This window comes from Mustela lutreola, chromosome 8 (genome assembly GCF_030435805.1).
Source record: "Mustela lutreola isolate mMusLut2 chromosome 8, mMusLut2.pri, whole genome shotgun sequence".
Taxonomy (NCBI): Eukaryota; Metazoa; Chordata; class Mammalia; order Carnivora; family Mustelidae; genus Mustela; species Mustela lutreola.
Genome location: NC_081297.1, coordinates 63,740,908 through 63,754,990, shown reverse-complemented (window position 1 = coordinate 63,754,990; position 14,083 = coordinate 63,740,908). Strand labels below are relative to the sequence as shown.

The following is a 14,083-nucleotide window of genomic DNA, read 5'->3' as shown; positions in this document are numbered from 1 at the left end:
CTCATGTTGCCAATACCTTGCTGTGTGGTGTTCGACAAATTAGTCATCTGGCTTCGGGTTTACGATACAAAAAAGAGAGGGTTGGACTACAGCAACAGTTTTAAATGGTGCTCACAGACCTTTAGGGGTTCAGGGGCTGTTGGGCTCTGTCTTCACTTGACCTCAACTTTGCCCACTGCCAGTTGGCTTTTCACCTACGTTATATACGGGCCATTGGAAAAAGGCTTCTGGGACTGAGGCCTGAGACTCACTGTCTGCATGAGCTTGATTTCAGACTAACATCCCAGGGTCCCCAACTGTGGTCTCCCTCATGGCTACCTGATGCCGCTGTTCTAGGCTCTGCAGAGGTCGGCCAGCCAGTAGTGATCAGCACGGAGGGAGGAGAGAATGGGAAGGCTGATGGCTAGGTGTTTAGTGTTCTTATGGTGTGGTGGCAGGAGCGCTGGTTCAGCATTCGAAATCAAGTCTCAGTCTTGGCTCCCGCCATCCACTAGCTGTGGGACTACAGACAAGCACCTCTGCTTTCTTATCTGTAAAATGGGCCTGGTTGTTCCCGGCCTGTCTTTCTCACAGGGTTACTGTGCAAACGAAAGAAGATAAAGGATTTCCGTCAGGGTGCTTTCTATAAACTAATTGGCTCTAGAAATTTCAGGCAATATCAGCAGGGAGACTCCTTAGACCTGTAGTCTCTCTGTTTGAAGGTACTGCCTCACTAGTTCTGTGGGTGCCCAAATGACCAGGGACTCAGGACGTGACTGCAGAGGTATTTTTCTGGAATTCAGAATTGCTGCCTTGGGCCCTACCCAAGTTGCCTTGTGCTTGGAACTCTGTTTCAAGAACAGGAGGTAAGCTCTAGAGCTAGTATCATATGTTCCAGTGGTTTCTTTCATCAACGTGGAGGACGGAAAACGGGCCCTGCGTTGTTGCAAGGAGTAGAAAGATCCTGCCTTGATATCCATTGGGTTTAGAAATCCATCTTTAAGGCCTACAGAGAAGCTGATCAACAGGTTCTCAAATATCAGGTTCCCCAAAATCCTATTTCCTGAGAGGCTTGGATCCCCATGGGGGAACCCCCATGGGGGTGATTGAGGACTTAGTTGAAGAGCCACTGCTGGTGGGGGTCACTGGGGTTGCAAGGGGCCATGGCTGGCTTTTTGTCCTCAGATGTCAGGCAGGTACCAGATCCCAAGTTCCTGATTAGCCGGTCCTAAAAGAGGATACAGTAAAAGATCAACCTGGGCTTCAGATCTCTAACAGTGCTACTAGGGGACAGTGAGACGGGGAACAATAAGGAAAAAGCAAAGGAAATGCAACAAGACACAAGGGGACATTTCTAAATTTCTTTCTTTGCATGCCAGCTCCCCTGAGAGGATACATTCCTGAGTTTCCATCTGGGTCCAGAGTCAATCTCCCACTTCCGGCTTTAGCCCGAGCAGCTGGAATAGAGGAAGGCGGGACCATGGGGCTAATGCTCTCAGGGACCCCTCTTCTAAATGGCCAGGCTCAAAGGTCTGAGCCCCTGCCGCCTACTCCCACCTCCTGCCCTTGATCATATTTACAGCCTTTCTTATGGCCCGTATCTGCCTTGGAGACTGGGGTATGGTGGGGTGTGGAGGCCCATGGGTACTGCTAGTCTGGGTCCAGTATTCTAGAAGTTACATTCTGTATCCTGAGGCAGTATGGTATACTAGAAAGACCCTAGGCTTTTAAGTCAGAATGATTTAGGTCTGAATCCCAGGCCTGCCATTTACTAGCGACCAGCCTTGCCAGCTTCAGCGGGATCATCTCCACCGGGGGCGGCACTCCCTCCACGGGAAAAGCCTCTGGAAGAGTAACCGTTGTAGGTGAGTGTGAGATTTGTGCCCGGCGCACACATGCCAGCAGGAACCGTGCATGAATCTTCACCTGCATCTCCTTGGCTTCAGCCTAAAAATCCGTAAGCCACGACAGCGATGGCCTAACTCCCAACCTCAGCTTCCTATCAGCAGAGCCGGACCTCACTAGACGTTCCTTATGCCCCAAGAGCCCTGCCCGGGACCAAGCCCACTGTCTCTATCCTCTCCACAGTGTCTTGATCTTCTCGATTGGCTAAAGATGCAGAAAAGAAGGAAGGGGTGGGGGGCAGCTGTGGTCGCAGGCTCTTGATTCTGAGCTTTCTGGGCAGCTGACTCACCTGGGTCAGTTCCCATTCCTCATCCTTGGGGACTTGGCTGTTTTTGCCAGTGAAGTGACAGCTCCTCAGGCCCAGGGTGCTGGCACCGGCGTGTAGACACAGCTGCTTCGCAATGTTGTGGCGAAGGTCCCTCTGGGTTGTGTACTCAAAGTACTAGAAGTCAAGACAAGAGGAGGTGGAGAGTTTGCCTGCTGCCTGCCAGAGCCAAGCGCCCTGAGATTCCAACCAGGAATCTTGCTTCTGGGGGAAGCATGTGAGGGGGTGCCACACCTCAGTAATTCATGCGCCGCCTTCAGAATTTTTACCAGATCTAGGTTTTTCTGGAATAATGTTACTATATATATATATATATATATATATATATATATATTATATCTTTATATATATATATATAAAGATTTTACTTATTTGACAGAGAGAGAGAGAAAGCACAAGCAGAGGGAGCAGCAGAAGCAGACTCCCCATTGAACCAGGACCCCCGCCCCCCTGCCACCATACGGGGCTCAATCCCAGGACCCCGGGATCATGACCTGAGCCGAAGGTAGACGCTTAACCGATAGAGCCACCCAGGCGCCCCAGGAAAGGACTATCTTGAGTGGATAAAAGAGGCCTGTGGAGAGAGGAGTTGTTCCAGAAGCAGGCTTCAGTGGGGCCTGCCCGGTACGGTGGGGGTCTGGGGGGGGCCGCATACCTGGTTGCCACCCAGGCCATGGCAGGTGTACATGATGAGGGGCTTCCCCCCGTGGTTGTTCTCACCCACATCCAGACACTGGTTGGTGCCGAGGTTCCGGATCTGCAGAGCGGCGAGCAGAGAGGGGAACCAGAATGGCACCGTTAGGAGTAGTGTGGTTTGTCGTGTGGGGCTCAACTAGAATAAATCTGTGTGGCTCGAATTCTCCTCTGCTCCTTAACCCACACCCCTAGAGATAATAGCAAAGTGAGGTGCTGAGCCCAGAGGCTGGGCATGGGCAGGCTGGGGAACCTCCCAGGCTGCCAGGTCTCTGGGAGAAGTCCTCGACACACGGGAATTTCCTTCCGAGCAATGATTCTCCAAGTGTGATCCCCAGACTGTCAGTCTCCCCTGAGGACTTGTTAGAAACGCAAATTCTCCAGCCCCATTCCAGTCCTACTGAATCAGAAGCCCGGGTTTCAACATGCCTTCCAGGTGATTCTGATGCAGGTGAATGAGAACCACTGCCTAGGGGTTGTTTCCCCCTTATCAGGTTTAGTTATCTCTAGAAGCCCCAAAGGAGCCTGCCAGTCTTCCTTTGGGTAAAGGAGTGTAAGGAGTAGAAACTGATTCCTGTTTGCCATCCCTGGGTGGGGTAAGTGGTCCTGAACCGTTCTTGGGGGTGGGGGTTTCTTACGATGATGGGTGGGCAAATTGGCTTGGGAGACTTACAGCTCCGTAGAAGGTGGGCTTCAGGTCGGGAACAAACATCTCTGGATAGATGTTGTTCAGGAACCAGGAAAAGTTGTGACAATGTAGTTGTTCCCTCAGCTTCAGTCGTTCCGAAATGTCCCCAAAGGATTTCTGTCAACCAAGCCAGCCCCCAAAGAGTCAGTCCCAGCCGGCCTTGACCTGCTCGTACAGAAGAAGTAGCCCAGTTTCTGGGGTCCCCTTCTTCCAGAATGGCTCTCCTGCTCGGGACCTGTTGGGGCTACTGGCTTAGCCCCACATCTAAGCGCCCCTGCCACCCCCGCTTTGGCTTTAGGACCCCAGCCCATAGCCTCCTCCCTCCCGCATCTCCTGTGACTCCCCTGTCAGTTTTCACCCAGACATCAATTCTGAGCCTCTCAGAGCAGACCCCTTCCTCCTGTGAGAGGTTCTTCAAATCAGTTCTCCCTCCCCTCCTAAAAGATGCCAGGACTCTCCAGGCGGGGACGACAAATCTCTCCCGTCTTCAAACTCAGGCCTCCCTGGGCTCTAGCTCACAGGGTCTGAGGGGTAAAGGGAGGCACTGGTGTTGCGGGCGTAGAGATGGGCGGGCCTCTACCGTTAACCCCTTGACTAGGGTCTGGGTTGCTGCACTTTTCTTCACCCAAACCCCTCCCGAGTACCATTTCCTCTCACCTCTTGGGCCATCTTCGCTGCCTGCATATTTCTCCGATAGAAAATCTCCTTGTAGCTATCCATCCAGACCTCAGCCAGGCGCACCTGGTTGCGAGCAATGACGCTGATGCCCTTGGGGAAGGTGTGAGGGCTCTTGGTACGGAACACGTGGCCTACCACAGAGCAAGGGATGATCTCCAGCTGGCCCCCGCACTGCCACACCTGCCACAAGAGGACACAAGATAGGGCTTTCAGGGGGGTCGTGGGTCTCTGGTCACTGCCCACCCCTCCCCAAGCAGCTGTTCTTATCCCAGGTGCTAGGGTCAGGGAAATGCTGCTCTCTCTCCTAGAAAAAAGGACATGGACCAGGAGTCTTCCTAGGCCATGACTATGCTCTATGATGTTAGTTCAACTCTGATTTACACAAATGGAGGTTTGCAGGATCCTAAGGGTTGTCAGGGCCCATTTTAGAGAAAAGACGGTTCGCTAACTTTGTGTCTGTATACCTACTCAGAGCTTTGGTCCCTTGGTTTGTTGACCTGTAATTGGGATTTTTGTCAGCTCACCCAGGTGTTATGGGAAACTCCAGCTCCCTCGAATCAAGATACACTTGTGATCCAATTAGAACATTACTGCATCACTTGTAGTAAGGCTAGTCCATTTCCAGGTGGGCTGGCCCGGTCACCTGAACCTTCAGCACTCCACCTTCCCAGGACACTGAATGGAGGGCGGAGGCCCATGAACGAGCCTAGAATCAGAACCCTGAGAGCTACAGGAACTGACCTGGGGACGCTTCTCTAGGCTAGTGGAATGATTTAAGACATCCCTCCCACCTGGGTTCTCTCTTTCTTAGGTTTTATGTTAGTAGGCATGTTGTTATTCATTTTAGTAGGGCAGCAACAGAAATACACGGTCGTAGTCATAGTAACACAGGCATTGGTGTTACTATGGCACTGTGAGAAGTGACTTCACACACGAACTCATCTACTTGCTAATTACCTCTCCCCTTAGCGTGGGGGATGTGTGCGGACTTCGTGAAGAGGAAATTCTTTCTTCCTAACCTAATCCTGATTTGCCTTATTCCCGGAATCCCTCAGAGTTTGGGTTGCCATCTTCAGTGATGCTGAATTTGGTGAGCAGAGAGTAGGAAAACTTCAAAGGCCACCAGGGCCTGTGTCCTCTAACCTGGAAGGGGGAAATCCGACTTTTCCTGAGGAAGGACAGCGACTGCTGACTGACCTGTTCCACCTTCACCCTAACACTTTTCCCACAGACCTCATGAAAGACATCACCAGGCCCCACATGTCCAGTTGCTTTACCACTATCATCCCTTCCCTCTGAGGAGCTCAGTAATTTGTTCTGAGTTGTCCAATCTGATTCCCAAAGCCCTCCCTGCACAGACGGGGGGTGGGGGGGGGGAGCAGAGGAAAGGTGCCACCAGGACGGGAAACAAACAACCTTTTAAGTCCATTTCCAGCTGTGATAACCCCCCCCCCCCCCCCCCGAGGCTGCCACGGCCTTAGAGACAGGGGCTTAGGCTGTCCCCTGGGCCACGGTGGCTCCCCCATGAAGCCCTCTTCACTCTCACCCGGAAGGACATTTCCACGTTCTCCCCTCCCCAGATCTCCATCTGATTATCATAGGTACCGATGTGCTCAAAGTAGGACTTGGAGATGGAGAAGAGGCCGCCGGCAAACGTCGGGGATCTGTGGAGACAGAGGGAGAAGCACGTGCATCTTTGTGGGGGAGAACAAGCAGAAGCCTGGTGTGGAAAGCTGTGGCCTTGGTGCTAGCCTACCACCCACCACCTCGATTACCTCCTCCTCCCTGTCCATCCCCCCTCCCCCCGCCTCCTTTCTTCTTTCATGGGAGGTGCAGCCCCACTTCTGTTAACTTATTCATTCAGCAAACGTGCGCGGGGCCTTATTGTGTTCTTCCCACCTTCTGGGATCAGGCCAAGAAAAGAGGTATTATCGTCCCTCTTGAAAAGCCACTCATTCATTTGTTCCTGGCATGTTACGTCAAACACGGCCCGCCGGGACCCATGCTGCACGTGAGGCAGGCAGCCAAGAAAATTCTCGTTGGCTGAGAGCTCAGTCTAGCAGCCGATGGGAGAGGCACACCATCCTCTTCTTTTTGGCAGCAAAGTTCCTAGAGCACTGGCGATACTCAGTTATTAGAAGCTGTGTGAAGCGGTCTTCAAAAGAGGGTGCAAACCATGAATGAATGAGTGGTATGACCCAGATGGACCCCATTCTGTTTTGAAACCCCTGGTCCTTTTCTAGGGACTAGAAAGCCATGGTGTTAGAAGGGCAAAGTCTTGCTGCACCAGAAATTTTAGCTTTGGGGGAAAGCTGCCAGCTGCTCTGAGCCAAGAAAACTGAAAAGAGATGCTCCTGGAAACAGAGGAGGAAGTGAGGGGAAATTTAGCTCAATTTGGACTAATGGGTAAATCTGGAGGTTCCAAGGAGCTTCTGGCTTTCCGACGAAGGCAGGGAGGTACAGATACACTGTAAGCAAAATGGGCAAAAAAAAAAGTCTCGTTCCTAGACCTCACATACCATGTTGCTCATAATAGAGGCCGGGCTAAGAGTTGAGTGCAGGGTCAGAGACTGAGGAAGACTGGGGCAAGGAGTCTCTATGGAACCATTAGCTGTTGGCAGCTGCGCCCTGGCCAGCCTGGCTTGGATGGGGTTTTGCCGCCCTCAGTGGGTGGCTCCAGGTGCTACACTCAAGCAGCAAGAGACTGAAACCTTCTGGGTAATTCTAGAACCTAACAAAGTGCTTTACACACAGCAGGCGCTCCATCAGTGCTCACCAGACTGGACTGATGGGTCCAGGAGCCTGACCTTGGCGTCCCCCTGTGGTTCCCGAAGTAGGAGCTAGCTCCCAGAGCCACTTTCTGGAAGGAATTTCACTCAGGAGACTCTCATGCTCAGGCAGGCTTTCCGTCCCTGGTTCTGGCCTCTCCCAGGCATTCTAAGCCCTCCCCCACCATAAGTCCTGGCAAGGCTCAGAGAGCCCTGGGACTCCAGATGATTACTTTGGAGCTAATCTGCTTCTTCTAGAGGGTCTCCCTGACCTGGGCCGTCTCTTGGCCTTGAGAGGTGTCTCTGAGCTAGAAGGCGCTGACAAATTACCTCTGAGGATAGACCTTACCTGCGGACTTCAATGTAGACCCACACCCAATACCCTCTGACAACTCCCTGTACTTCCTGGGCCCTTTTCCTCTCCTCTTAGGCACCTGCCAGCTTTGAGAGTGGAGGATGGGAGGCTACTGCCCACAGGCCTCCTGGTGGGCTACCATGCAAAACGCCCGGGGTAAGCCATGCACACGGCCAGGGCGCCTACACCAGGAAACAAATCCATTCCTCAAACACTGGAGCTTTGTCTTCTAGTGGCATGGTCCTCAGACACTGGAGCAGGAGACAGCAGTGATGGGCGAGGGCCAGGTGCCCTGTCCCTGACTCTGCCACTGTATGCCTGGCCCCCATTTTGGGGAGGGGGGCTTTGTTGCCGTGCACACCAAACAAAAGACATCCATGAAAGAAGTGCTGGGTCGGTAGGGACTTCCAATTCCTTTTCTCTCTCCTGCCCTCTCTTTTCTTCTTTCCCTCTTCGGTTGCTTCTTTTCCTCCTTCTAATGGAGACAGAGCAAGTTGGCTGGTTGGGACCATGGGATGCCTCCCTGTGCACCCACGGGGTCTACTGAAGCTCTGGGTGGCATTTCTTAGGATTTGGGCCTGCGGAGGGGAAGGAACTGCAACCCTCTCCTCCTTTCAATCCTTCCCTCTTAACCTCTCTGCTTACCGATCCCAAACCTTTGCTCCCTCCATCCCTGATGTATATTCAGTTAGGTTTCCTGATCAGTATGGGAAAAAAATGGCACAGACAATCCCAAACCAGAGCACTCTCTACAAGTCACTCCCCAGCTCCATTTGGCTGAGGCATCTGGTAAAATAAACTTGTGGGGGCGCCTGGCTGGCTCAGTCAACAGAGCACACGACTCTCGGTCTCAGGGTCATGAATTCAAGCCCCGTGTTGGGTGCGGAGCCTACTTAATAAATACATAAAATAAAATAAACTTGTGGTCCCTATCAATGCCAGAGGGCAATCTGGAGAGGGAAGGACAAGGTGGGTGAATGCGGGGCAGACCCAGCTGGGCATGAAACAGTGGGTCAACTGGGGCACTAGGGTGGCTCAGTCATTAAACATCTGACTTCAGCTCAGGTCATGATCCCAGAGTCCTGGGATCGAGCCCCGAATCAGGCTCCCTGCACAACGGAAAGCCTGCTTCTCCCTCTCCCACTCCCCCTTCTTGTGTTCCTTCTCTCACTGTGTCTCTGTCAAATAAATAAATAAAATATTTAAAAACAAAAAACAGTGGGTAAACTTTCAAGTATCCACACCTTAGCTCAGGGGCGGGCACACTAGTACAGCCTACAGGCCAGAGTGGGCCTGACCTCATAAGGCGCTGGGCAAAGAATGAGTTTTACACTTTTCAATGGTGGTTAAATGAAAACAAGCCAACAAGGAAGAATGTGCAACAGACTGTACGTGGCTGGAGGACCCCAATGACTTGCTGTCTGCCCCTCTACAGGAAAAGTTCACGGCTTTGGTAACACACTGCAAACAACTAAACACAGATCTAATTTCCTTCAATGTTTCCAGGCCTTTCAAAGACAGTGACCTGGGAGTATAAGGCCCGCTATTACAAGGGCAATTTGACAGTGGCCTCTACCCCCCATCTCTCTGCACCTCTGTATGTACCTGTCATGAACTTCTACATGTGGGTAGTAATAAGGAGACAAGCTATGTAAAGCCCTCAGTCATTGCCTGGCACAAAGTAAGTGGTGAAGAAGAGCGGTGGGTCATAGTGGGAGGCAGCGCAGGGCCCCAGTTAGGGGCTTGGGCTTTGGATCCTCATTCCACCAGGTGCATTGTCTGAGGCTGACTGCTTTTCCCTAGGAGGCTGGGTTCTCCCCTGTAAAGCAGGCTAATCCTAGTACCCGCCTCAGAGGAGATGAGGAGTAAGGAAGCTCTACCACATATTTCGTGGCGTGCCTAATACACGTGCACCTAAAACGGCCCGGGTCCCTGGAAGCCAGCTGGGGGCTCAGCAGGCTACGGTCCTTACTTGATGGGGTAGGTCTCATCTTTGCGCCTCTGCTTCTCATGGGCAGGGAGAGCCTCCCAGCCAAAGGTCAGACTCCAGTCAAAGTTGCCACGGCTGTGGACTCTGCCCCTCGGGACGGGCTTGGAGAACTCGAAAGTGTTCAGGTCTATGGTGACGATGTCTGGGCTCACCACCGCTGTCTCCTCCTCAGCAATGCGAGCCAGGAGGGGCTCCAGCCAGCCGTGGAAGCACTCACCTGCAGGTCGGGACCAGAAGACAGCAGTCAGGGTTGTGCCCCAGCTGAGCCTAGGCCCCACACCCATAGGGAGACTCAGGAGGGCAAGAGAACCTTCCCGATACTCCCTAGTGTTAGAGAAATGGAGGCAAGTGCCACAACTGTAGAAAGCATAGAAAGATCTCCCGAAGCCCTCCTACCTAACCCCCTCACCCAACCAAAAGGTGGAGGTAACTTTGAAGGGAAGGACCCGGATGGGTGACCTTTAGGGTTTCCAGCCTCTCGGCTGAATCAGCCCTCCAAGTGTGGATTCAGAAGGGGGTGTTCCCTTTTCCAGAGGGACCGCACCTCAAGCTTCAGCTCTGGTTCTGGAATAATAATCCACTTCACTCATCTAGCCCTTTGAGATTTTCAGTGAACGGTAGAGATTACTTTATCTGGCTGTTGGTCAGTAAGGTTGGTATCTTCATTCCCACTTTACAAATGGAAACTGAGGTTCAGTTACTGGCAGAGCCAGAAGGCCAAACCAGGTCTCCTGACTCTGAGTCTAGAGTTTTCCCTAATACGTATCACCGCTTTCAGGGAACAATTTATTTCCGGACAACGGCGGGGAGGTGTCTGGGTTTGGGGCAAAGAGGAGGCCTTTTGCACTCGGTGTGGCCCTATGCGAGAGCTCCATACAAACTAGTTCCCATGGGTGACAGGAGGCCTCTCTGCGGGCTGTGCTCAGAATGAGGTACCCAGCAAGCAAGGAAGAGAGAGGAGAGTCTGGGGGCTCCAGAGCACATCCTTGGGCTGGGATGAGAAGAGGGCATGTGAAGCTAGCTAAAGTGAGTCCCAGGCCACCTTTACTCCCAGAAATAGCAGGGACCTTGGTGATGCCCTGGCCCCTCCTGCTCTTCGCTCCCCCTGGGTGCGGGATGGGGGCGGGACGGGAGCACCCTCAGGCCTCCCGGGTTCGAGGCTAGTCCCCTTGTACTCACAGTGGGCGTCCAGGAAGGTGAGCACCTCCGCCTGGGCCACGCTGGCCCCCAGCAACCGGGCAGTGATCAAACCCTTCCGCTCCTCCTGCCGCACGACCCTCACGACCTGCATCTTCTTGACGTACTGCTCCAGTTGCTCCTTTAAGTAGTCTGGAAGGGACAGCCTCCTTGGTGCCGGCTCACCGCTGGGTGGTGAACCCCGCGCCCCCCTCCCCCACGGTGAGCAACCAAGCTGGGTGCGCTGGGGCTCCCACCGGCCCGGACACCTACTGAAGGAGGCAATTCCCTGGGTGTGGCCAGCGCCTGTGTCCACCAAGCCCACTGGGCCGATCCTGTGCTGGTTTACCTAGGAACTGCCCCCCCAACCCCCCTCCCCCCCATGTCTCCAAGTCAGGACCTCGGAGTTGTGGTTCTTTGGTCTCTAGTCAAGGATAAACTTCTGCCAAAGGCACTCAGCTGCCCCTGGGTCTCTGCATCTTCTCAGCCACCATCTTTCCTAATTGGGATTCCAGTCTCCTCTCTTCCCCACACCTGGGGGGCTGCGGCAGTCCTTTCTCAGGACCCCGACTCCCTGTCTCCGGGGCTCTCCCAAGTGAATGCACAGGTAGAGCACACAAAGACTGATTTCTGGCTTGCTGGGTCAGCCATAAGCAGTCGTGCTCTAATCCTCTTTATTAACCCCTCTGCATGGAGAAATCTTTAAGAAGATGAAAAGATACTGAGCAGCTTTTTAATTAAATTTTAAAAACCCAGGTACCAAGTGTCGGCCCTGTGGCGGTCACAGGGTGAGTCTGCCGCTCAGAGAAGTGGCGACTGCAGGGAGATCAGTGACCCCCCCCCCAACCGCCGGGGTTGTGCAGGGCTGGGGAGCCTGTAATGGGTGCAACCATCCTGAATTTGGGGGTGGGGGGGAGGATAGCTCTGCTGAGATCTCCAGCTCCTTCTGTGACAAGGGTTTACTTCATAACACTGCTATTCATTCTGAAATCCTAAAGGCTTACAAAATAGCTCTCTTCTGAAACAATCCATGTTGAAACCCACTCTGAATCTTATTTATGGTTTATTCACCGCTCTACGGTTCATCTGTGCCACGGTTCTGCTCCCGACTGTGCAGAATGGAGTGGCCTAGTGTTTCAGAAGAGGCAGAGGGCAGGCATGACAGAAGTGTGACCTTTCTGGGGCGCCTGGGTGGCTCAGTGGGTTAAAGCCTCTGCCTTTGGCTCAGGTCATGATCTCAGAGTCCTGGGATTGAGCCCCACATTGGGCTCTCTGCTCAGCAGGGAGCCTGCTTCCTCCTCTCTCTCTCTGCCTACTTGTAATCTCTGTCTGTCGGGTAAATAAATAAAATCTTAAAAAAAAAAAATTAAAAAAAAAAAAAAGTGTGACCTTTCTGTGTGGGGCTGTGGGATCAGCCCGGTGCTTAGGTCTTGCTTCAAATGCAGTGTTATACAAATTGTGGGGCCTGAACTCAATTAATTTTGGGGGAGTATGATTGATTTCTCCTCCTGGCCACACATAATGCCCAAATACTTGAGCACCTACCATGTGTCCACCATTGAACTGGGTGCTTACATGTCGACTTTCTTACTTAATCTTTTCTATGAAGATTAAAATGCTCTGAAATCTGGGTATATTCCCTGATATTTAGGACTCATTTGGCTTCAGCAGTCCAGTGCTCTCCAAACATGTGCTCACACACCGCCCAGATGGCAGACGTTATCCAGGGCAGGGACGGGCCTGGTCTGGGTCTTGCCCTCAGGAAGCTCCTGGGCTCATAATCCAACTAGCGCCCCATGTGCTGGCTCTAACAGGAAGGAGGAGGGGGGAACGTCAACCAGGAGCCTCACCTTCTCAGCATGGCTGATGTTTCCCCTGAGAACTTACCTAACTGTGCGCAGAGGAAGTTCATGGTGGTGGAGATAACCCAAGGACAAAGCATCATAGGAAGTGGGTTTTGTGGTGAGAGACTGAGAAGCACTGAGCTGTGAACCCCAGGGGGTGCTAGGCTCTACAAAGCCCTTCTCCCACGCCTTCCTTCCAGTTTCAGATGGTTAGGCTGGACCGGGGCTTCGAAGCATGAGCCCTCCGCCCTTCTAGGGGAGTGAGACAACTCCCCTAAGGAATGCCTCTCCTTCCTGTCACACCCTTGGACCCACCAGACATCTGTCCAAGATATGAGCGGAGCTGACTGTGGAGACACAGGTGAGCCCATCTAAACTCTCTTAGGTTCCCCAGACGCTTGCCTCCTAATTCAGGTTCAACAACCCCAGCCCAGCTCCATTCCTCATGACTGGCGTCTATGAGACTCCTGTGACCTTGAACACACACGCACTACTCAGTCCCACAGTCTGAACTAGCATCTATATGCAGGTGGCTCCTAGGTCTTTTCTCCTGGTCTTGCCATCTCCACTTGGGAGTCTAACAGCACCACAAACCTAACATGCTCAAAATGGATCCAGATTGCCTCCCAACCTGCCTGCTTCTAGTCTCCCAGAGTCAGGATGTGGTACCAGCATCCCTCCAGCGGCTTTAACCCAGAAGTCATGCTGGATTCTTCCCTTTTCTCACCTACCACAATCAGTCAATCAGCCAGTACTTATGTGCTCTCTAATAAATAAATAAATAATAAACAAAATCTCTCTCTTTTTTTTTAAAGAATAAAATACTTAGAAAAAAAAAAGAATAAAATACTTAGGAATAAATGTAACCAAAGAGGTGAAAGACCTGAAAACTATAAGACATTGTCGAAATAAATCACAGATAAATGGAAATCACAATAATAAATCACAAATAAATAAATAAGCAAATCACAAATAAATTGACAGATATACCATGCTTTGGAGGGGAAGAGCTAATATTGCTAAAATGTCCTTACTACCCAAAACAATCTACAGATTCAGTGCAAATATCAATAGCATTTGTCACAGAACTAGAATAGTTCCAAAATTCACGTGGAACCACAAAAGATCCCAAATAGTCAAACCAATCTTGAGAAAGAAAAACAAAGAGAGAGGTATCAAAATTCCGGATTTCAAACTGCAAGTCATAGTGTACAAAGCCCAAAAACAGACACATAGATCAACGGAACAGAATACAGAGCCCAGAAATAAACCCGTACCTATAGGGCTAATCTATGACAAAGGAGGCAAAAATATACAATGCAGAAAAAAACAAAAAGGTCTCTTCAATAAATGGTGTAGGGAAAACTGGATAGCAACATGCAAAGGGGTAAAGCTGGACCACTTTATTACACTGTACACAAAAATAAACTCAAAATGGTTTGTTAAAGGCCCAAATATAAGACCTGAAACTATAAAATTCCTTAGAAGAAAAAAAGTAAGCAGTAATCTCTTGGACATCAACTTCAGCAATATTTTTTTTCTGGATATGTCTCCCCAAGCAAGGGAAACAAAAGCAAAAATAAATAATTGGGACTACAACAAACCACAAGGCTTTTACACAGAGAAGGAAACGATCAACAAAATGAAAAGGCAATCCACTGGAAGGGAGATGATATTTGCAA

General features: G+C 51.4%; 1 protein-coding gene across 7 annotated transcripts in view; it reads right to left on the bottom strand.

Annotated features, from left to right (window-relative positions):
• Positions 1–521: 521 nt before the first annotated feature.
• The window catches only part of GALNT6 (polypeptide N-acetylgalactosaminyltransferase 6), a 34,636-nt gene continuing 21,074 nt past the window's right edge, over positions 522–14,083 (bottom strand). For all 7 annotated transcript variants that reach the window (XM_059185307.1, XM_059185312.1, XM_059185310.1 and 4 more), the window contains 8 exons: positions 10,561–10,710; positions 9,364–9,598; positions 5,815–5,932; positions 4,248–4,448; positions 3,576–3,707; positions 2,865–2,966; positions 2,174–2,326; positions 522–1,207 (listed from right to left, as the gene is read on the bottom strand). In XM_059185307.1, coding sequence (XP_059041290.1) covers positions 1,094–1,207; positions 2,174–2,326; positions 2,865–2,966; positions 3,576–3,707; positions 4,248–4,448; positions 5,815–5,932; positions 9,364–9,598; positions 10,561–10,710 — 1,205 coding nt within the window. In that variant the 3' untranslated portion in view covers positions 522–1,093. The remainder of the gene's footprint in view (positions 1,208–2,173; positions 2,327–2,864; positions 2,967–3,575; positions 3,708–4,247; positions 4,449–5,814; positions 5,933–9,363; positions 9,599–10,560; positions 10,711–14,083) is intronic.